This window comes from Phyllobates terribilis, unplaced genomic scaffold, assembly GCF_046119375.1.
Source record: "Phyllobates terribilis strain yellow unplaced genomic scaffold, ASM4611937v1 Scaffold_9__5_contigs__length_417890890, whole genome shotgun sequence".
Lineage (NCBI taxonomy): Eukaryota > Metazoa > Chordata > Amphibia > Anura > Dendrobatidae > Phyllobates > Phyllobates terribilis.
In genome coordinates this window covers 367,433,440-367,455,380 of record NW_027362769.1, presented here as the reverse complement: position 1 = coordinate 367,455,380, position 21,941 = coordinate 367,433,440, and the positions used below count along the sequence as shown (strand labels likewise).

General features: G+C 45.1%; 1 protein-coding gene across 15 annotated transcripts in view; it reads left to right on the top strand.

Moving 5' to 3' along the window:
- The window catches only part of MAPK8IP3 (mitogen-activated protein kinase 8 interacting protein 3), a 75,421-nt gene that overhangs the window by 20,245 nt on the left and 33,235 nt on the right, over window positions 1-21,941 (top strand). For 3 of the 15 annotated variants that reach the window (XM_073648190.1, XM_073648189.1, XM_073648183.1), the window contains exons 4-13: window positions 132-223; window positions 2,401-2,424; window positions 4,549-4,600; window positions 6,219-6,453; window positions 6,531-6,633; window positions 6,720-6,838; window positions 19,916-19,973; window positions 20,179-20,331; window positions 20,411-20,465; window positions 20,543-20,694. In XM_073648190.1, the coding sequence (XP_073504291.1) occupies window positions 132-223; window positions 2,401-2,424; window positions 4,549-4,600; window positions 6,219-6,453; window positions 6,531-6,633; window positions 6,720-6,838; window positions 19,916-19,973; window positions 20,179-20,331; window positions 20,411-20,465; window positions 20,543-20,694 (1,043 nt within the window). Of the gene's footprint in view, window positions 1-131; window positions 224-2,400; window positions 2,425-4,548; window positions 4,694-6,218; window positions 6,454-6,530; window positions 6,634-6,719; window positions 6,839-19,915; window positions 19,974-20,178; window positions 20,332-20,410; window positions 20,466-20,542; window positions 20,695-21,941 lie in introns of all 15 variants that reach the window. The other 12 variants (XM_073648178.1, XM_073648180.1, XM_073648175.1 and 9 more) reach the window with 7 other exon arrangements.

The following is a 21,941-nucleotide window of genomic DNA, read 5'->3' as shown; positions in this document are numbered from 1 at the left end:
TCAGCTCTGAGGCCATCAGAATCGTTAATGCAGCTCTGGCTATAACTGCAGCTTAGCATAAAATAAGTAATGTAGTTCATGTACAGGTGCGTCTTTTAAAACCTCAAGCTGCCATTTTGTATATCTTACAGATGATCCAGACATATGTGGAACACATTGAACGATCCAAACTACAGCAAGTCGCTGGCAACAGCCAATCGGATGGCGGCGTCACGGGCCGAAGGTGCGAGTTTTTTTAAATAAGAAACCAATACGTTTTTTAAACAAAACTTTTCAAAACTTTTTTTGTTGTTATAATTTAGCATTTTTTTTGTAATTTGCTATCCAGAAACTCCCCCTCCACCCCATCTACCACAAATCTACACAGAGGAAGAAAACAGGGCCTCTAGTGCCACCTAATGGAGGTAGCAATCCTAGAAGTCAGTACTGACCCTTCAAAGCACCTTGCCACATGACTTAAGATATAAAGCCAAACCAGAATGTTCTTCAGGAAAAGATCTCCGCTTGCAGACAGCTGTTTTGGGCTTCTTGGCCCTAGTCAGAGCAATGAATAAGACTGGTTGGCTGGGTATGAGGCCGACCTACAACTTAGGGCTCTATAAAGGAGTTGACTCAACTTCTTAAATTGGTAAAATTGCAATGTGCTTGTAAAAAGAAGCTACTTTGCAATTTACTTCTTATTAAAAATCCTCAAGTTCTCAAGAAAGGAGGAAATTTTTAATTCTATAGTTTACTGTTCATTGTCTAAGTTACCGGCCATCTCTGCAGTCTGTCAGCGGTGGCCGGTTTCCTAGACAAAGAGCACAATGCTTGCAATCTGTCTGCTACAACGCTTGAAAACGCAAGTGCTGTAGTTACCTCGTGTTGCCGGATCCAGCAAGCTTCAGTGCCCCCAGTGCTGCAGAATCAAAGCTGCCTCTACTTCACACAGTTCAGCCCAGAGGTGAAACCATGCTACTGGTCCAAACTGTCAATCATCAGGAGCATACCCGCCCCCTGGCAAGTAGTATCTGGCCATATGCCTCTCCAATGCTGGAGAAACAAAGCTGCCTCTACTTCGCACAGTGCAACCATGCTACTGGTCTGAACTGTCAATCATCAGGAGCGTACCCACCCCCTGGCAAGCAGGGCCTGGTCTGCTCCAGTGCCTCCTGTGCTTCTCCAGTGTTGCAGAAGCAAAGCTGCCTCTATTTCCACAGTTCAGACCAGTGGTGCGACCATCCTACAGGTCAAACTGTCAATCTTCAGGAGCGTACCGACCCCCTGGCAAGCAGGATCTGACCATATGCCTCTCCAATGCTGCAGAAAGAAAGCTGCCTCTACTTCGCACAGTGCAACCATGCTACTGGTCCGAACTGTCAATCATCAGGAGCATACACGCCCTCTGGCTAGCAGGATCCGGTTAGCTTTAGTGATCCGTATGCTTCTCCAGTGCTGCAGAAGCAAAGCTGCAGACAATTTGCACAGTTGAGACCAGCGACATGATCATGCTACTGGTCCGAACTGTCAATCTTCAGGATTGTACCCGCCCCCTGGCGAGCAAGAAGCCGGGAGACCAATTAGCGATGCTTTCCTGAGGATAGAAGATTAGACAAACCCTTTATAAGCCACTAGGCTGGCACAGGGAGGGTTCTAGGTGATGTACTAAGTGTCACTGGATCGGTAGAGAGTGTCAGTCCTTTAAGCCCATGTGTATGGCATTGCCTAATGTACAGACTCTGGAAAGAGGCACACGTAGTCCTTATTGTTCTGTATTATGCACCCTCGTCAGATCCCTATGTAATGATGCATGCGATAGAGCTTGCAATCTTTTTGTCATGGCTTCTGATAAATATAAACCCAGAAGTTTATGGATCCAGTAATCTGGATCCGTACAACGAATCATACACACGAGATGATTTAAACTACTAAGTACTTTATTTCTTTATCTGCACACATTGTTTTTCCTGTATGGACTGATGGCTGTTTGTAATACTGCGCTCAGCGACACGTGTGCAATGCATGTTGGTCATCTGGGGGCGCCTTTGTATAAATTTAACTTTGTAGGAAAAGAAACATTATGTGTCACAAAATACAATTTTGTAACACAGTATATTGTATTTTGTGTCTCTGGCTACTATATTGTGTATATAATACAAAGTTGTGTTTTATGACAGTATCCCTTAATCTCAGGGCTGTACTGATTACAATCAGCGCCCTATATTCGGTTGTGCTCAGCTCCTGATTACCGATACGCCGCCATATCTGTGTGCCATACCGCTCTCGCGCTTGCTCATTCGATTTACTTTTTTTTCCATATTTTTCTGCATGGACCGGGCATCTAACCGCTGTTTTCTTGTCTTGCTTCTCGTGCTGTGGCCGCTGTGTTTTGGGTGTTTTGTCTGTGAATTCTCACTGCAGTCACCGCCAGTCATGGAGGAAGAGGTAAATGTCGCTGCAATTAGGTCTAAGTGGTTACTCCCTTAGTTGTCTTAGGTCACGTTCCCTCGTGCAAAATTGTTGCTCTTTTTCTGCCCCAAAATATGCAATAGGAATTTGCTCTGATCTTTGTATTTTTGACGCTTTTTTTATTATTATGTATTTTTGGTGCAGATTTCATGCACCATTTTTTTTTTATACAGAAGGGATTGGGGTTATATTAATTATTTACTGTGGGCCTAAGAACTAACAGGCAAGTAGTTGCCAATTAGCTGCCAGAGAGGTCACAGACCGCTCCTGCCGGCAGGCGATTCTGCGGTTTCCACTGACTTTATGTCGACAGAGCAGCAGCTTCTCTTCCTTTTTGCTCTGTTGACGGGGCGTGACTGACGATGTCATGCTGATTGACAGCCGGCTCCCTGCTGACTAACTGCGGGGAGCTGTCTGTCAATCAGCATGACGTTGGCAGTCACGCCCCTATCAAAGAGCTGCTCTGTGGATGTGGTTCAGCAGTGGTGGCCCCAGATAGAACAGGCGGATAGTTGCTAACTGCCTGTTAGTTTTTTGGCTCATAGTAAAACGATAATTTAATCCTGGTTGACCCCTTTAAGGCAATTGCATTTTTTACATACTTTTTTCAGGCTCCCTATAGAAGCCTATAGGAAATTAAAGCCCCCAAAAAAGCAAAGTTTCACATAGAGGGTATGAGTTTTCATGAAATCACATCCACTTTGCATGGACTGTTAAATACAATTTCATGCAAAAAAACCCCAAAAAACGCAGCGAGAAAAAACGCAGCGGGAACGTAGCCAAATAGTTCAAGCAATGTGCGTTTGACGACACTATGGAAACGTGGGGAGCCTCAAAAAAATGTATTTATAAAATGCACTTGCATTTATTTAGTGCAGAATCCCAGTGTTTCTGCACTAAAAAAAAACACATTTCAAATCTTAAGCAAAAATGCATCATAAAAAAGGGAAAATGCATAAAATAGAGCACATCATAATCACATCAGAGCTCATTGCTATTGTACGTTTTGGTACTGACTCCTGTGGGAAAAATAAAGCTTTATTGCTACGTGGGAACATGGTCTTACACTCCTCAGCAGAGCTTATAGTGAAGGTCATTACTGTTCTCTTTAGCTCCATTTTCATATTTTTTTTCTTTTTATTGTTTCAATGCATCTACAGTGAAAAATAAAGCAAATAGTCAATTAAAAATCTCCTATCGCTTTGTGCCTACAGCTCCTATGCAGTCCTGTGTGTCTCTACGGTAACAGACCACCAACAAGCCCCATGTAATGTGATCCTGCAGGCCCCTACTTCTGTCCTGTTCATCTTTCTAACATAAGTTCAGGAGGTCACTATAATGTGGGGGGTGGGAAGAAGCCAGTATGATTGCAAAATGAGATGACGCAGGGTTTGTTTGTAGTCTGTTGCCATGGAAGCACATAATAATATTTTATATAATAACCATACCATTATTTAATATTTTAAAGGGAATCTGTCACCGGGTTTTTGCTACCCCATCTGAGAGCAGCATAATGTAGGGAAAAAGACCCTGATTCCAGGGATGTGTCACTTAGTTTACTGGGTGCAGCAGTTATGATACAATTAGAGTTTTCTCTGCTGCAGATCTCAGAATGTTGAGCTTTATATAACCCCGCCCACACCACTGATTGGCTGCTTACTCTGCATAGGAAGAAAGCTGCCAATCAGTGGTGGGGGGTGGAGTTACACAGAGCACTTGACTATGAGGCACGCAACACCTTGTCTAGTAGTGATACTCTCCTGCTGATAAAACACTGATTTTATTGAAACAACAGCACACATCCTAGGAAGTGATACATCGTTAGAATCAGGGTCTCTGCCCCTACATCATGCTACTCTCAGATTATGTAGCAAAGAGCTGCTGACAGATTCCCTTGAAGTCTTGACTCCATTCTACTCGGAATAACCTCTAGCATCCAGCCTCTATGATCCTCCGCAGAGGTGAAATGGGGCGCACATCAATTTTTTTTTTTGCCCACAAGCCTAATCTCGCCTTGCTATGATATAATGCTTTGTGCTACAAGATGTTCTACTTTCCTCTTCTTCTGACATGTACCATATTTTCTTCTCTATCCCTCAGCCGAAAGGAGCGCCCAAATTCTCTCAACGTCTTTTCACTGGCGGACGGAATGGTACGTGGGCAGGTGGGTGGCAAGATCACCCCAAGCTCGGACCACTGGCACCTGAGTGACCTCAGCCAGCTAAAGTCCAGCTTCATTTACAAGGTTGGCTCAGATATTCATGGGAACATGACCGTGTGTCTCCATCACCATCTCATCCATCCTTGCAATGGACATTGATAGCAGTGCTTGTGGCTGTTTGATGTGAGTCGCTAAGAGGGGGGGATTTTTGGGGTCCTAGGTCCATTATCGGATTTGATTTCATAGATATTAGACCATTCCCAAATTTCTCTTACCCAGAATCCTTTGCATTATGTCGCCTTTGCACGTTCATCCTGTTCACCGCATGTTTGTTCAGTGTTAGTCCACCTTTTGGCATATTTGTGGGAACACATGACATCTATCGATCATTGGTGAGAGGGGCGGGAAGAATTGGGGGTATCCCTCCCCTCATGAATATAGCAGAGTTTGCTGCATTATGTGTTAGGCTCCGTTACCCAATGACCTGTCACCATATTGTGCCGAAAACTGCCATGACAGATCCACTTTCAAATAAACGGGGGCTCCTGAGGAGTTTTTAATTCTACACCATTTTTTGGCCAAACCTCTTGACAATCCAATGTCTCGAGGAGCCCGAGGAGTCTCGAGGTAAAACAGCAAAGTAATTGTAAAAAAAGCAAATTACGAATTGAAAATTACAGAGGATTTTTAATTTAATAGTTTTCTGCTCGTTGCATAGGTAATCGGTCGCCTCTGATGTGTATCAGAAGTCTCCTAGGCAAGGAGTACAGCACTTACAAGCTCTTTACTATACAGCTTGTAAGCGCGGTTCTGAAGTTGGCTGGATCAGTCCAGCTTCAGGGCCGCTGCACTCCTCCAATGCTGCAGAGACAACACAGCTTCTGCTTTTAGCATCGGAGGTTGCATAGTTTGGGCAAGCAGCAGGGCCATTTCGCTGGTCCAAACAGTCAATCATCAGGAGCTCACCACCCCATGGCAAGTAGAAAGTGGAAACGGGAGCAAAGATAAGAGATGCGACAACACCTTTGATGGTGTTTTAATTTTTTGGCTTTCACACTGACACAGCTGTGCCAATTAGACTGGGACAGTGTCAGCAGAGTCATCTCCTTTAGAAGACAGTGGATGGACAGATATATTGCACTGCCGGAGGCCTAGATAAGTTTAAAGTTGGGTTTACAAGGAAAGATTTATACCCCTTATGAGCACCAATCATATCTATCAGCCTTTTTCCAGGGGCAATGCAAACTGGATAGGGATGAGCGATGTGATCAATCATTCCCCATACAGTTTGCTTTTTGTCAGGCAATAGAAGAGGCGTTCTATGCAGCTCCCTGTCACTTCTTGGTCTCGGGAGGTGGCTGTACATTATCACTAGATTAATAAACTCACACTTTTCTGTCCATTTACTCCCATTCATTGCAACGGTGTAAGGCTTCCGTAGGCAATAAAGGAAGAGTGTGCCTCTAATATGACTACCTGCAGAGATATGAAATGCATGAGACCTTCCCTTTAAGACGTAGTGTCCTTGCTTTCACCAATTCTACAGATATTACTATACATAATGAATTACTGGAAATTCTTCCTTAATATCTATATAACCTTCTGCCAGGATGAAATGTCAGAATCTGGGCAGTCATCGGTGGCCGCCACCCCAAGCACCACTGGTACCAAATCTAACACTCCCACCTCATCCGTCCCGTCGGCAGCCGTAACACCTCTACATGAGAGTCTCGGCCCCCTCCAGGACTATGGCATGACTAGCAAAAGCAAGAGGTCACGGGAAAAGAGGAACAGCCACAACATGGAGGTGCAGGTGACCCAAGAAATGAGAAACGTTAGCATAGGTAAGAACATTAGAGTAAATGTACATCCTACCCTACAAAATGCTTTATGGGCTGCAATGCTAATGGGTGTCACACAGGCATGGGAAGCAGTGATGAATGGTCCGACGTCCAGGACATCATCGACTCAACCCCAGAGTTGGACATGTGTCAGGACCCTCGACTAGAACGTTCAGGGACCAGGTATGAACACTTATGGTCTACATTATAACCTAGGTTTTAACCCTTACAGCTAATGTGTAATATGTCCAATATAATTATTCCATCAGTCCCACACAAGGCATTGTGAACAAAGCCTTCGGGATCAACACCGATTCTTTGTACCACGAGCTGTCCACGGCTGGGTCGGAAGTCATCGGGGATGTTGACGAAGGAGCCGATCTACTTGGTAAGGGTAGAACGGGCTGTGATGTTCTGCATGGATTCTAGTGTGGTGTCCGTGAGGAGTCATTGATGGTCAATCGAAATCCAGATGGCCAAGTGATAGGTTCTCGATGCAGCAACCAGTTGCATAATATAAATTAATATCAGTGTTTAGTCTCCATTTTCCCATTCTAGTAGTTGTCGGTACTTTTGCTTGCGTTGTGTTGTGCATGTAATGTCCCCTTGCATGCCCTACTGTTTTTAGGATTGTTCGCTTACTATGTTGGTTCTAGCTAGCCATTGACTGACCCGGTCTTTCCCTCTATTTCCCTTCTCATCCCCCACTCATGTCACCGCTGGACGGTCTTCATAGGAGAATTCTCAGGTGTGTACTCTTTCTCGTCACCTGTATGTTAATTCCTCAACTTTTCCAAAATTTCCCATCTAACCCCTGAATGAATGGCGTTTTCTAGTTTCTGGCTGGTAAATCTCCAATCGATTTGACTACTCAGCTTGCAGGACTATAAATAAAGACTGGCACAGGATCGGCGTACATTTGTGGGATTTGCATTAGGATTGTTTAGAGGGTATTTATGTCTAAAAATACTGTGAATATTGTCACCTTAGTCCCCCCCTGTATTATTATTCCTGGGAAGCTGAGTGATCACATATGGGGCCAAAATAACCACTTTTTGGGACTCAGATAAGATAATATGACCAAGATATGGGGCACTTGGGTGTCACAAGTGAATATGACTCAGAGGGCCACCCTTAAAGGGGTATACTCATATTAGACGTTTACGGCATATCCTCAGGATATGCTATAAATGTCTGATAGAAACGGTTCCTATGTATGTTTGTCTCTCCAATCTCTAGAACAGGCGTTCCCCAACGTCTGCCTTGGCCAGTAATGAAACTGCTGTAAATGGATAGGTGGCCGCACATGCACAGTTTTTTCCATTCACTTCTATTGGAGATCTAAAAACAGCTGAGTTTTCACCAATCAAACATGTTATGAACACCTTCCCGCTCCAAGACTTACTATTGCGCCATGGAGTGGGTGCGGTTGAATGACGCAGGCTCAGTACCTCAGTACCTGAGCCTACTCTACTCAGGCGAGGTGCCAGCTGTGTTATACAGCCAGCACCTGCCTCTAACAGCAGCAAATGGACCTGGTCTTCATAGGAAAGCGCAGTACTAAAATATAGCAGTATATAGTTCAAGCAATCAAACAATCACATCCCCTATGGGGACTTAAAATATAGTGATAAAATAAAAGAAAAAGTTTAAAAAATAGATAAATTACAAAAAATAAATAAAATAAATAAAAAAAAAAAATATATATATATATTGTAATGCAGCAGCTTGCTAGCATTACTGTAAATGGTCCAGGATGTGTTTACCGGACCATGTACTTTCCCCTTTAACTGACTGGTCACATGACTGTGACATCACCCAGGTCCTGCATGCACAGTAAAGCTCTGTATACATGACTGGGACAGCACACAGGACCTATACACACAGCTGACTGATCACATGACTGTGATATCAGCAAGGTCCTGTCGGTATGTGGCTGTCTGTGCACAGCATATATAAACCTGCTTAATTTGAGACAGGTGTGTTCGGTGTGAGAGGCGTGAGGCCTGTTCCCCATGTGTGTGGGAGACCGTGATACCGTGAAGCCTGGCAGCCTGAAGGCAAAGACTAGATCCTGTGCGGATGCTAGTGGCCTTGGAAGGCAGCGGCTTTGAAGTGAAGCCTGGTACCTGAAAGGTCGAGCCTGGATCCTGTGCGGATGTCAGTGGCCTTTGAGGGAGAGCCGGCTTGAGTAAGAGTCCTGGAAGGCAGAGCCTGGATCCTGTGTGGATGTCAGTGGCCTTTGAGGGAACGACGGCTGGAGACCCCTACCTGGGAATCCGCAGAGCCACAGTGGTGGCAGAGTAACGGACTGAGACAGCTATACCCGGCAAAGGTAATACCCGGTGCTATATGGACATTGTGATATGAACATTGCTACTTTATTACCTTGCCGTAAGCTGTACCCTGGAGCAAGTGGGCCGGTGTGCCACTTGGCTCATGAATTGTTTATGTGTGTAAACCTGCCGGTGGCGGACTAAGATGAACTGTGTGTGAACAGCGGTTTATGAAGTGCCATAATAAACTGCAACACTGTGTGAAAAACGTAAAGACATTGCACGTGTGCATTGATTGACGCAGCGAAGCGAGTTACCCCCAGTATGATGACGAGCGCTGCCTTACATATGGTGGAGAATGCGGGCAACGGCAGCCCGGTTGCTAGTGGCAACGACAACCCCGGTTGCTAGGGGCAACGGCACAGGACGACGAGTGTGGATAAAGAGAGATTATGAGGATCTCCTCAAGGTGAAGGAAAAACTAGAGGAGGATAAGGCGGGTGCAGAGCAAGTGCGCCAAGTGGTTGAGACCACTCTGCAAGACACCCGTGAGGAGAATGATGGTCTCCGGGGAAAGACCCTAGATCTGGAAGCTCAGGTGAAGGAGCTACAGATGTCCTGTGATACTCTACAGAGGGCGGAGACGTGCCTTAAAGAAACAGTCAGCAAGATGGAAGCTGAGCGGAAAAAGATGGAGGAGTCCGTCAGAGAAGCCACAGACCAGGGCCAGGAGTTGGCCGCTGGTGAGGGGAGGTGTGAAACAGATACCTCCTCGAGTGATGCGAGCTTGGATGATTCGGTGGAAGTAAGAGCCGAGATCAGGGAGCTCAAGGAGTTGCTACAAACCCAGTGGACGCAAGAGAAGCGTGAGAGACTGGCTATTGAGAGCCGAGTGGGCACATTGGAGACGGAGAGGTCTGAGAGAGCTCTGCTGCTGGAAGAGCAGTTGAAGCAGGAAGAGCTTCAGAGACGGGCCGCTGAGAGGCGAGTAACTGAGCTGGAAGGAGAAGTTTTAGAGCTCAAAGGTCGCCTAGCAAAGTGTCACGTGGTGAACGAGGTCTCCTTGGAGAAGGGAAAAGGCAAACAAGTTGCACTTACTCCCTTAGACCCTGAGAAGGTGGACCTGAGGAGAGCTAAAAGTATGGTGTTGGAAGATAAAGGTGAAGTGGAGGTGGTCAAGACGAAAAGTTGTGAAGTGGTAGCTGTGAGTCAGCTCAGGGGAAGCGTCCAGGGTGAAGAAGCTGGAAGTCAGTTGTCCCTGAAACCTGAGCTGGTTGATCTTCTGGAAACCACTGGTGAGACCGAAACGTCTCGGTACAAGTGCCTCGTAGATGTACCCGAGGACTTGAGGGAAGAATGCACCCGTGAGTCCGTGCATGAAGAGTTTAAGAAGGCTGTGGGAGCCTGTAAGGTGTACTTGACCTCAGAAGCTAAACAGCTAGTGGTCCTGTCCACGACCGAAGTCACAGTGAAGAGGGTGGCGATCCTAAGTGATATGCACTGGCGATGTATTCGCACGAAGCGGTTTCTCCGGTTGAAGACGGAGCAAGCCGTTAGACAACTGGAGCTTAGGAGGAAAGCTCACAGTATGCGTGAAGAGGTCATCCGGGTGCCTCATGTTCTGGTGAGAAAGCTCATTGGGAGAAGCGGTCGAGCCATGCAGATGATGGTCAAAAAGTCTGGTGTGATGAGAGTAAGCAGTCCACGTGATCAACAGGACTGGATACCAGACGAAGACGGCATGGTGTCCTTCTCCGCTGTAGGAACAGAAGAAAGCCTAGAATATATACGCATGCTGATTGAGTACCGAGTGACCTACCTGCAGGAGGTAGAACAATTGAATCTCGCTAGACTGCGAGTAGATAGACAGCATCATCTGAGCAGCAGAAGATGGAAGCCGTCTAGAAATAGTGAGACCCGACAGAGAAAGGGCCCCCTAAATAACAGAACAGCTACAGCTGAAGTTAGGGACCTTTTAGGATGTCCTGAGAGTAGTGGGTGTGGGTTTAGAGGTAGTGAGACCTCCAGTAACTCCGGTTTGAGCAGCCCATACAAACGACCCAATAGAGGACGGGACAGTACGGAGTCGAACCGGACCTTAGATACCGGGGCATGTGAGTCGCGCTGCTGTATTGACCGCTGGGAGCGGGGAAGACCTGACAGGATTTCGATTGACCGCTGGGAGCGGGGGAGACCTGACAAGGTTACAACTGACCGCTGGGAGCGGGGGAGACCTGACAAAGTTACGACCCGGAAAGGTGACCTGGCGAAGTCAGTGACAGTGACAAATGGTAGGTCCCTAAGGAATGGGCTAGTGTCATTGACTAAGGTTCCAGGGGCTGAGTAGCACAATTGTAAAGTTCATGGTCTCTATGTGAGCTGGGGGTTATAATGTTATTGTGTATATTATGTGTTCAACCCCACAAGTTTGAACAGAGGGGGGGGATATGTAATGCAGCAGCTTGCTAGCATTACTGTAAATGGTCCAGGATGTGTTTACCGGACCATGTACTTTCCCCTTTAACTGACTGGTCACATGACTGTGACATCACCCAGGTCCTGCATGCACAGTAAAGCTCTGTATACATGACTGGGACAGCACACAGGACCTATACACACAGCTGACTGATCACATGACTGTGACATCAGCAAGGTCCTGTCGGTATGTGGCTGTCTGTGCACAGCATATATAAACCTGCTTAATTTGAGACAGGTGTGTTCGGTGTGAGAGGCGTGAGGCCTGTTCCCCATGTGTGTGGGAGACCGTGATACCGTGAAGCCTGGCAGCCTGAAGGCAAAGACTAGATCCTGTGCGGATGCTAGTGGCCTTGGAAGGCAGCGGCTTTGAAGTGAAGCCTGGTACCTGAAAGGTCGAGCCTGGATCCTGTGCGGATGTCAGTGGCCTTTGAGGGAGAGCCGGCTTGAGTAAGAGTCCTGGAAGGCAGAGCCTGGATCCTGTGTGGATGTCAGTGGCCTTTGAGGGAACGACGGCTGGAGACCCCTACCTGGGAATCCGCAGAGCCACAGTGGTGGCAGAGTAACGGACTGAGACAGCTATACCCGGCAAAGGTAATACCCGGTGCTATATGGACATTGTGATATGAACATTGCTACTTTATTACCTTGCCGTAAGCTGTACCCTGGAGCAAGTGGGCCGGTGTGCCACTTGGCTCATGAATTGTTTATGTGTGTAAACCTGCCGGTGGCGGACTAAGATGAACTGTGTGTGAACAGCGGTTTATGAAGTGCCATAATAAACTGCAACACTGTGTGAAAAACGTAAAGACATTGCACGTGTGCATTGATTGACGCAGCGAAGCGAGTTACCCCCAGTATGATGACGAGCGCTGCCTTACATATATATATATATATATATATATATATATATATATATATACAGTACAGACCAAAAGTTTGGACACACCTTCTCATTTAAAGATTTTTCTGTATTTTCATGACTATAAAAATTGTACATTCACACTGAAGGCATCAAAACTATGAATTAACACATATGGAATTATATACTTAACAAAAAAGTGTGAAACAACTGAAAATATGTCTTATATTCTAGGTTCTTCAAAGTAGCCACCTTTTGCTTTGATGACTGCTTTGCACACTCTTGGCATTCTCTTGATGAGCTTCAAGAGGTAGTCACCGGAAATGGTTTTCACTTCACAGGTGTGCCCTGTCAGGTTTAATAAGTGGGATTTCTTGCCTTATAAATGGGGTTGGGACCATCAGTTGTGTTGTGCAGAAGTCTGGTGGATATACAGCTGTTAGTCCTACTGAATAGACTGTTAGAATTTGTATTATGGCAAGAAAAAAGCAGCTAAGTAAAGAAAAACGAGTGGCCATCATTACTTTAAGAAATGAAGGTCAGTCAGTCCGAAAAATTGGGCAAACTTTGAAAGTGTCCCCAAGTGCAGTTGCAAAAACCATCATGCGCTACAAAGAAACTGGCTCACATGAGGACCGCCCCAGGAAAGGAAGAGCAAGAGTCACCTCTGCTTCTGAGGATAAGTTTATCCGAGTCACCAGCCTCAGAAATCGCAGCTCAGATTAGAGACCAGGTCAATGCTACACAGAGTTCTAGCAGCAGACACATCTCTACAACAACTGTTAAGAGGAGACTTTGTGCAGCAGGCCTTCATGGTAAAATAGCTGCTAGGAAACCACTGCTAAGGACAGGCAACAAGCAGAAGAGACTTGTTTAGGCTAAAGAACACAAGGAATGGACATTAGACCAGTGGAAATCTGTGCTTTGGTCTGATGAGTCCAAATTTGAGATCTTTGGTTCCAACCAGCGTGTCTTTGTGTGACACAGAAAAGGTGAACGGATGGACTCTACATGCCTGGTTCCCACCGTGAAGCATGGAGGAGGAGGTGTGATGGTGTGGGGGTGCTTTGCTGGTGACACTGTTGGGGATTTATTCAAAATTGAAGGCATACTGAACCAGCATGGTTACCACAGCATCTTGCAGCGGCATGCTATTCTATCTGGTTTGCGTTTAGTTGGACCATCATTTATTTTTCAACAGGACAATGACCCCAAACACACCTCCAGGCTGTGCAAGGCCTTTTTGACCAAGAAGGAGACTGATGGGGTGCTACGCCAGATGACCTGGCCTCCACAGTCACCAGACCTGAACCCAATCGAGATGGTTTGGGGTGAGCTGGACCGCAGAGTGAAGGCAAAAGGGCCAACAAGTGCTAAGCATCTCTGGGAACTCCTTCAAGATTGTTGGAAGACCATTTCCGGTGACTACCTCTTGAAGCTCATCAAGAGAATGCCAAGAGTGTGCAAAGCAGTCATCAAAGCAAAAGGTGGCTACTTTGAAGAACCTAGAATATAAGACATATTTTCAGTTGTTTCACACTTTTTTGTTAAGTATATAATTCCACATGTGTTAATTCATAGTTTTGATGCTTTCAGTGTGAATGTACAATTTTCGCAGTCAAGAAAATACAGAAAAATCTTTAAATGAGAAGGTGTGTCCAAACTTTTGGTCTGTACTATATATATATATATATATATATACTGCTCAAAAAAATAAAAGGAACACTTAAACAACAGAATATAACTCCAAGTAAATCAAACTTCTGCGAAATCAAACTGTCCACTTAGGAAGCAACGCTGATTGACAATCAATTTCACGTGCTGTTGTGCAAATGGAATAGGCAATAGATGGAAATTATTGGCAATTATCAAGACACCCTCAATAAAGGAGTGGTTCTGCAGATGGGGACCACAGACCACATCTCAGTACCAATGCTTTCTGGCTGATATTTTAGTCACTTTTGAATGTTGGTTGTGCTTTCACACTCGTGGTAGCATGAGACGGACTCTACAACCCACAGAAGTTGCTCAGGTAGTGCAGCTCATCCAGGATGGCACATCAATGCGAGCTGTGGCAAGAAGGTTTGCTGTGTCTGTCAGCGTAGTGTCCAGAGGCTGGAGGCACTACCAGGAGACGTGGAGGGCAACAACCCAGCAGCAGGACCGCTACCTCCGCCTTTGTGCAATGAGGAACAGGAGGAGCACTGCCAGGGCCCTGCAAAATGACCTCCAGCAGGCCACAAATGTGCATGTGTCTGCACAAACGGTTAGAAACCGACTCCATGAGGGTGGTATGAGGGTCCGACGTCCACAGATGAGGTTTGTGCTCACAGCCCAACACCGTGTAGGACGCTTGGCATTTGCCACAGAACACCAGAATTGGCAAAGTCGCCACTGGTACCCTGTGCTCTTCACAGATGAAAGCAGGTTCACACTGAGCAGACGTGACAGAGTCTGGAGACGCCGTGGAGAGCGATCTACTGCCTGCAACATTCTTCAGCATGACCGGTTTCGCAGTGGGTCAGTAATGGTGTGGGGTGGCATTTCTTTGGAGGGCCGCAGAGCCCTCCATGTGCTCACCAGAGGTAGCCTGACTGCTATTAGGTACCGAGATGAGATCCTCGGACCCCTTGTGAGACCATATGTTGGTGCGGTTGGCCCTGGGTTCCTCCTAATGCAGGACAATGCCAGACCTCATGTGGCTGGAGTGTGTCAGCAGTTCCTGCAAGATAAAGGCATTGAAGCTATGGACTGGCCCGCCCGTTCCCCAGACCTGGATCCGATTGAGCACATCTGGGACATCATGTCCCGCTCCATCCACCAACGTCACGTTGCACCACCGACTGTCCAGGAGTTGGTGGATGCTTTAGTCCAGGTCTGGGAGGAGATCCCACAGGAGACCATCCGCAACCTCATCAGGAGCATGCCCAGGCGTTATAGGGAGGTCACACAGGAGACCATCCGCAACCTCATCAGGAGCATGCCCAGGCGGTGTAGGGAGGTCATACAGGCACGTGGAGGCCACACACAATACCGAGCCTCATTTTGACTTGTTTTAAGGACATTACATCAAAGTTGGATCAGCCTGTAGTGTGTTTTTCCACTTTAATTTTGGGGGTGACTCCAAATCCAGGCCTCCATTGGTTAATAAATTTGATTTCCATTGATGATTTTTGTGTGATTTTGTTGTCAGCACATTCAACTTTGTACAGAACAAAGTATTCAATGAGAATATTTCATTCATTCAGATCTAGGATGGGTTATTTGAGTGTTCCCTTTATTTTTTTGAGCAGTGTATATATATATATATATATATATATATATATATATATGTTACATTTTTAATCACTGCCCTTTTACCCATTCAAAAATAAAGAAATAAGAAGAAGGCCAATACATTCAGTATTTCCATGTCCATGAACATCTAATCTATCAAAATATTGAATTAATTAACCCACTCATTAAACACCATAAAGAAAGAAAATCAAAATGCCAACATTCTTGTTTTTTGGCTTCTGGACCTCCCCAAAAATTGCAGTAAAAAGCAATCAAAATATCTTGTGTACCCCAAAATAGAACCAATAAAAACTACAGCTTGGCAAGCTAAAAACAAGCCCTCTTGCAGCTCCATCGATGGAAAAATAAAAAAAAAGTTACAGGCGACACAAACTAAAGTTCAGACTTTTTTTTAAGTCACTAATGCAATTGAAAAACTATACAAGTTTAGTATTGCTGTTTTTACCCCGCAATGAAGAAACAATGGTGACATACACAATAGCACGATTGCATTTTTTTAACCATATTTCTCCACTTGTATAGAATTTAATGTATGGAAAAGCGGGAAAAAAATTCAACTTGTCCAACAAAAAGCCATATCGGGGATGGTTGAAAGAAAAATAAAAACGTTCTGACTCTTAGACGAAGGGGAGGAAATGCAAAAAACTATAATTGACTGCATGCGTAAGGAATTAATAGATACCAGCAAGTTATTTGTGGAGTAACCAAAAAAAGTTCTGTTACCCCGCAAAGAGCTCATCTCCTGAAGAGCTTAATGCGCTTTGTAGGGAACGGGCCTGATTATGTCTGAAGGCTCTTCTGGTGGCTCATTCTGACCTCCAGGGCAGGTGCAGACGGCCATATATTCCCTCATCCGAGAGAATCGGCTCGATTATACAAATGACAGATAGAAAAACTAAGGTAGTTTCCAGCACAACCGACTGGATAAAATATATAAGTTTATTGAATCAAGTTAAAAGTCCATTCAATATTCTTATATATTTTATCCAGTTTTTTGTGCCGGAAACTACAGTTGTGCTCAAAAGTTGACATACCCCGGCAGAATTTTTCCTTTCTTGGCCTTGTTTCTGAGAATATGAATGATAACGAAAAAATTTTTCTCTACTCATGGTTATTGGTTGGGTGAAGCCATTCATTGTCAAACTACTGTGTTTTTGCTTTTTAAATCTTTTTGATAACCAAAAACATCTAAATGACCTTGATGAAAAGTTCACATACCCTGGTGATTTTGGCCTGATAACATGCACAGAATTTGACAGAAATGGATTTGAATGGCTACTAAAGGTAACATCCTCACCTGTGACCTGTTTGCTTGCAATCAGTGTGTGTGCATAAAATTTGAGTGAGTTTCTGGGATCCAGACAGACTCTTACACCTTTCATCCAGCCACTGACGTTTCTGGATTGTGAGTCATGGGGAAAGCAAAAGAATTGTCAATGGATCTAAGGGAAAAGGTAGTTGAACTGTATAACACAGGAAAGGGATACAAAAAAATATCCAAGGAATTGATAATGCCAGTCAGCAGCGTTCAAACTTTGATTAACAAATGGAAAATCATGGGCTCTATAAAAACCAAACCACGTTCAGGTAGACCAATAAGAATATCGGCCACAACTGTCAGGAAAATTGTTCGGGATGCAAAGAAAAACCCACAAATAACATCAGCTGAAGTTCAGGACTCTCTGAAAACTAGCGATGTGGCTGTTTCAAGATACATAATAAGAAGAATTGATTGAAGAAAAATGGGCTGCTTGGTCAAGTCGCTAGAAGAAAGCCATTACAGCGCAAATGCCACAGAGTATCTCGCCTACAATACGCCAAACAGCACAGAGACAAGCCTCAAAACTTCTGGAACAAGGTAATTTGGAGTGATGAGACCAAAATTGAACTTTTTGGCTACAACCATAAACGTTACATTTGGAGAGAGGTCAACAAGGCCTATGATGAAAGGAACACCATTCCTACAGTAAAGCACGGAGGTGGATCGGTGATGTTTTGGGGATGTGTGAGCTACAAAGGCACAGGAAACTTGGTGAAAGTTGAAGGAAAGATGAATGTAGCACGTTATCAGCAAATACTGGAGGCAAATTTGCACTCATCAGCTCGGAAACTGCGCATGGGACGTACTTGGATGTTCCAACATGACAACGATCTAAAACACAAGGCCAAGTCGACCTGTCATTGGCTACAGCAGAACAAAGTGAATGTTCTGGAGTGGCCATCTCAGTCTACTGACCTCAATATCATTGAGCCACTCTGGGGAGATCTCAAGCGTGCAGTTCATGCTAGACAGCCCAGGAATTTACAGGAACTGGAGACTTTTTACCAAGAAGAATGGGCAGCTTTATCATCTGAGAAAATAAAGAACCTAATCCACAACTACCACAAAAGACTTCAAGCTGTCATTGATGTTAGAGGGGGCAATACACGGTATTAAGAACTGGGGTATGTGAACTTTTGATCAGGGTCATTTGGATGTTTTTGGTTGTCATTAAGATTTAAAAAGAGAAAACACTGTAGTTTGAGAATTAATAGCTTCATCCAACCGATAACCATGAGTGGAGAAAAAGATTTTTTGTTATCATTCATATTCTCTGAAACAAGGCCAAGAAAGGAAAAATTCTGCCGGGGTATGTAAACTTCTGAGCACAACTTCGTTTTTCTCTCTGTCAGCTGCAATCACCAGCAAATGCGGCACCCACTGGTTTCTAACCACAGCAACGGATTCATCCATGTTACCAGCATGAACAGCTCAAACCTTCCCCCTCTCACCAATTCCTCCTATACAAATGACACTATAATCAGAGTTTGATCATAGTGTGATCCAATTCTCTCAGATGAGAAGATGGAGAAAAAAATGTCTCCATCTTCTCCATTTTGTCAGTGCACGGAAAAAGGACTACACTCAGATGTCACCCGAGTGCAGTCCAATGGTTTCCATGGACTCAGACTCGCACGGCCAAATGCGATCTGAATATCGGATCAAACTCAGGCACTCTGCGATTTTTTTTCCTTGGACAGAGGAAAAAAAGTGAACAAGTGCACGGCCCCATAGAATAACAGTGGTCCAAGTGTGATCTGATGTTTTGTCGGATCGCACTCGGACTGATAATACACGCGTCTGCACTTGCCTTTATGATTAGGACAACCTCTTAAACCAATGTTTCCACAGTAAGAAGATAATGAGAAATTGAAATAATTAACTAAAATAAATCTGCAACCCCTCCCCCCACCTCTTTAAAGGGTTATTCCTATCTCAGACATATACGGTATATCCTCTGGAGTCTGATCTGATAGATGCAGGTCTTACCGCTAAAGAATGGGGTCCTATTTCACACCACCTGGAAAGGAGAGGTGTACATGCACCTTAAAATTTGTGGGCACCAGTTTTCAGAACTCCCATACAAACAGACGGAGAGAGTCGCGCAGGCACAGCTATCTCTTCATTCCAAAAAGAAATCGAAAATGAGAATACCCCTTTAAGAAATATTGAGAACAAGCAGTAAAAACAGAAATATACTAAATGAGACATTGCAAATCCTGGAATATGGGATCTAGCTTCGCCTGGAGCACAGGGAAACACTCCGGGCGTTGGGGCCTCTGCATGGCTAGCGATATAGAACGGGCGGCGGGTGCCCGCTGGAGGGCGGTGCATGGCGACAATTGCTGTATGGGCCGATCTGCGATCACTTCTTAACTGCTGCTCTGTTTTTTCTACCCTCTCTGCTTCCTCCCTCTCTTCCTCCCATGCGGCTGCGCTCCTAGTGAGGGATGATTTCTTTGGTAAGGCTTTGGGAGGTCCGCGCCCCTCCTATCAGTCCAGGCCTCCCCATTGTTTTGTGTTTTTTTTTTTTTTTTTGCTGCAATAAAAGTTGTATTTTTATTTTTTTTGGTGTTTTTTTATTTTTTTTTTCAACTTACAGGAAAATTAATTCTGGCGCAGAAGGGCCCCCAAATGCTAAATCTGTAACAGGGCTCCTACTGCCTATGTGCCATCTATAATACTGGTGTCCTCAAGTGGGACAGATGGGAGTTTTGGTCTCCTTTAGGTTCAGGGCCTGGGTGCACTGCTATAGTTAGTAAATCCTGGGGCCTATTGGGCTGCGGCTACATGGAAAAATTGGCTACGACAGAAGTCGCTCGGCCGAAGTTCGCTATGTGTCGCTGATACATCGCAGAGCAATACAAATGAATGGAGGCACATTGTCCCCCCAAAGGGTCATAGCATCGACACATAGTAACCTTGTCCGAGTAGCCCGAGCCTAAACAATACACAATCCCGTGCAGTCACTTCCTCCAGGTCTCTGCATTGACATCTCCTGCCACTCCAGGGAAAACAACATACTCAGTACTGCCCTCTCCTGGGAGCAATCAGTAAAATCACTCTTAAAATATCATTTTTGGGGAAAACTTATTTTGTGTTTTTTTTTTCCTTACTGTCTGTGTTTTGTCCAATAAGAGGAATATACAGAAGAATAATGAGCCTGTGTGCGGGGAAAGGGATGGCGAGCTTATCTATCATTGCCTGACTCTTAATTTTCTGCTGTTCTTACAGGGATGGGCAAAGAAGTGGGCAATCTTCTATTAGAAAACTCCCAACTTCTTGAAACTAAGTAAGATGCTTGTTTTTTTTCCTTTAACCTAAGAAAACTGTTCTATAGTTATGTAAAGTGTGAGTCCATGTTCATCTGACTTTGATATTTCTTCCAAATATGTTGGATGATAACACTGGAATCAGACTAACATCTATCTATAATCTATCCATCCATCCATCTATCCGTCTATCTGTCTATCTATCACTATTATGTTGTTTTTCAGGAATGCATTAAACATTGTTAAGAATGACTTGATAGCAAAGGTGGATCAGCTGTCAGGAGAGCAGGAGGTCCTGAAGGGCGAACTAGAGGCCACTAAACAGGCCAAGGGCAAAATGGAGACCCGCGTGAAAGAGCTGGAAGAGGAACTTAAAAGGTACCGAGTAACCATATAATATACATTAATAATTCCTTGATCTACACTTTTCATAAATTCCTTTTTTTTCAACTTTAAGGGTGAGATCTGAAGCCATTGTCGCTATGCAAGAGCCTAAGGAGGAGGTGGATGAGGTAAGTGACACTGATATTCTGGAAAAGAAACATGAATTACATTCATCCGATCCTAAGTGGAATCTGTTATTTGTCAGCAGAGTTCCTCTCCTTTGCAAGATAACATCCCGATTGCACAACGCCGGAGATTTACACGTGTGGAGATGGCTCGTGTCCTTATGGAGAGGAACCAGTACAAGGAGAGGCTCATGGAGCTACAGGAGGCAGTGAGGTGGACGGAGATGATCAGGTGATTGCACTATGTTGGAGAAAGGCCCCAATGAAAGGAAATCATTTTTGGAGAGATGTAATAGATACACTATATGGAGAAAAGTACTGTGCCCCACCTCTTAATCACGGAATTCAGGTTCTTCCTTGAGTCCCATCGCCCCCGATGTATAACATCCAGTTCTGTTGCCCCCGGTGTATAACCCTCCAGCCCCCCACCATGGTGTCTGCCTTTACTAACATGTGACAGAATGGCTGGTATAGAGTTCAGTGATGCCAGCGCGGTCCTGCAGTCCATTCATGACATTTCTTCCCTCCTAAATCTTCTCCCCATTGTGGAAGGAACCGCAACAACTCAGCTACTAAGTGGAGACACTGTAATGTTACAGATTGGGGGGCCAAGTGCCGAGCAGCAGAGGGCAGAAAAGTCACCAATGCTCTGCTGACCCCATAACTGCAGAGTCCAGACCTCCTCTGGCATAACATCAGCACAAGCACTGAGTCCCCGCTGGGAGCTTCATGGCCGAGCGGCTGCATGCAGCCGTACATCACCAAGCACAATGTCGAGCGTCGGATGGAGTGGTGTAAAACGGCCACCACTGGACTCTGGAGGAGACGTGTTCTGTGCAGTGACGGATCACACTTCTCCATCTGCGTCTGATGGAGGAGTCTGGGTTTGGTGATTCCAGGAGAACGTTACCCCATGACTGCATTGTGCTGTACAGATGGTGGAGGAGGATAATGCTATGGGCTATTATCAGGGGGGGGCCTTGGCGTCTTAGTTACAGTGAAGAGAAATCTTAATACTTCATCATATAGGATATTTTGGACAATTGTAGCTTCCAGCTTTGAGGGAACAGTTTGGGGAAGACCCTTATATTTTCCCCATGACGGCGCCCAGTGCACAAGCTCCATAAAGACAAGGTTGGGGGAATTTGGTGGAAGCACATGAGCGGCCGCACAGAGCCCGGACCCCAACCCCATCCAACACCTATAATGGATATTGTGACCCCCGCCTCTCCCCAACATCAGGGTCTGACCTCACAAATGCTCTTCTGGATGAAGGGGCAAAAATCCCACAGACAATTTCAAAATCTTGTAGAAATCCTTCCCAGATAATTAGAGGCAACCCCATATGGATGCATGTACACTAATGCACTATTGAGCATATATGGGACTGACAGACAGCAAAGGGCTGCACTTATATACCTGTCAGTCCCACAGACAATTAGTGGAGCATTACTGCGTTTGTGTGATATTCTATTGGGG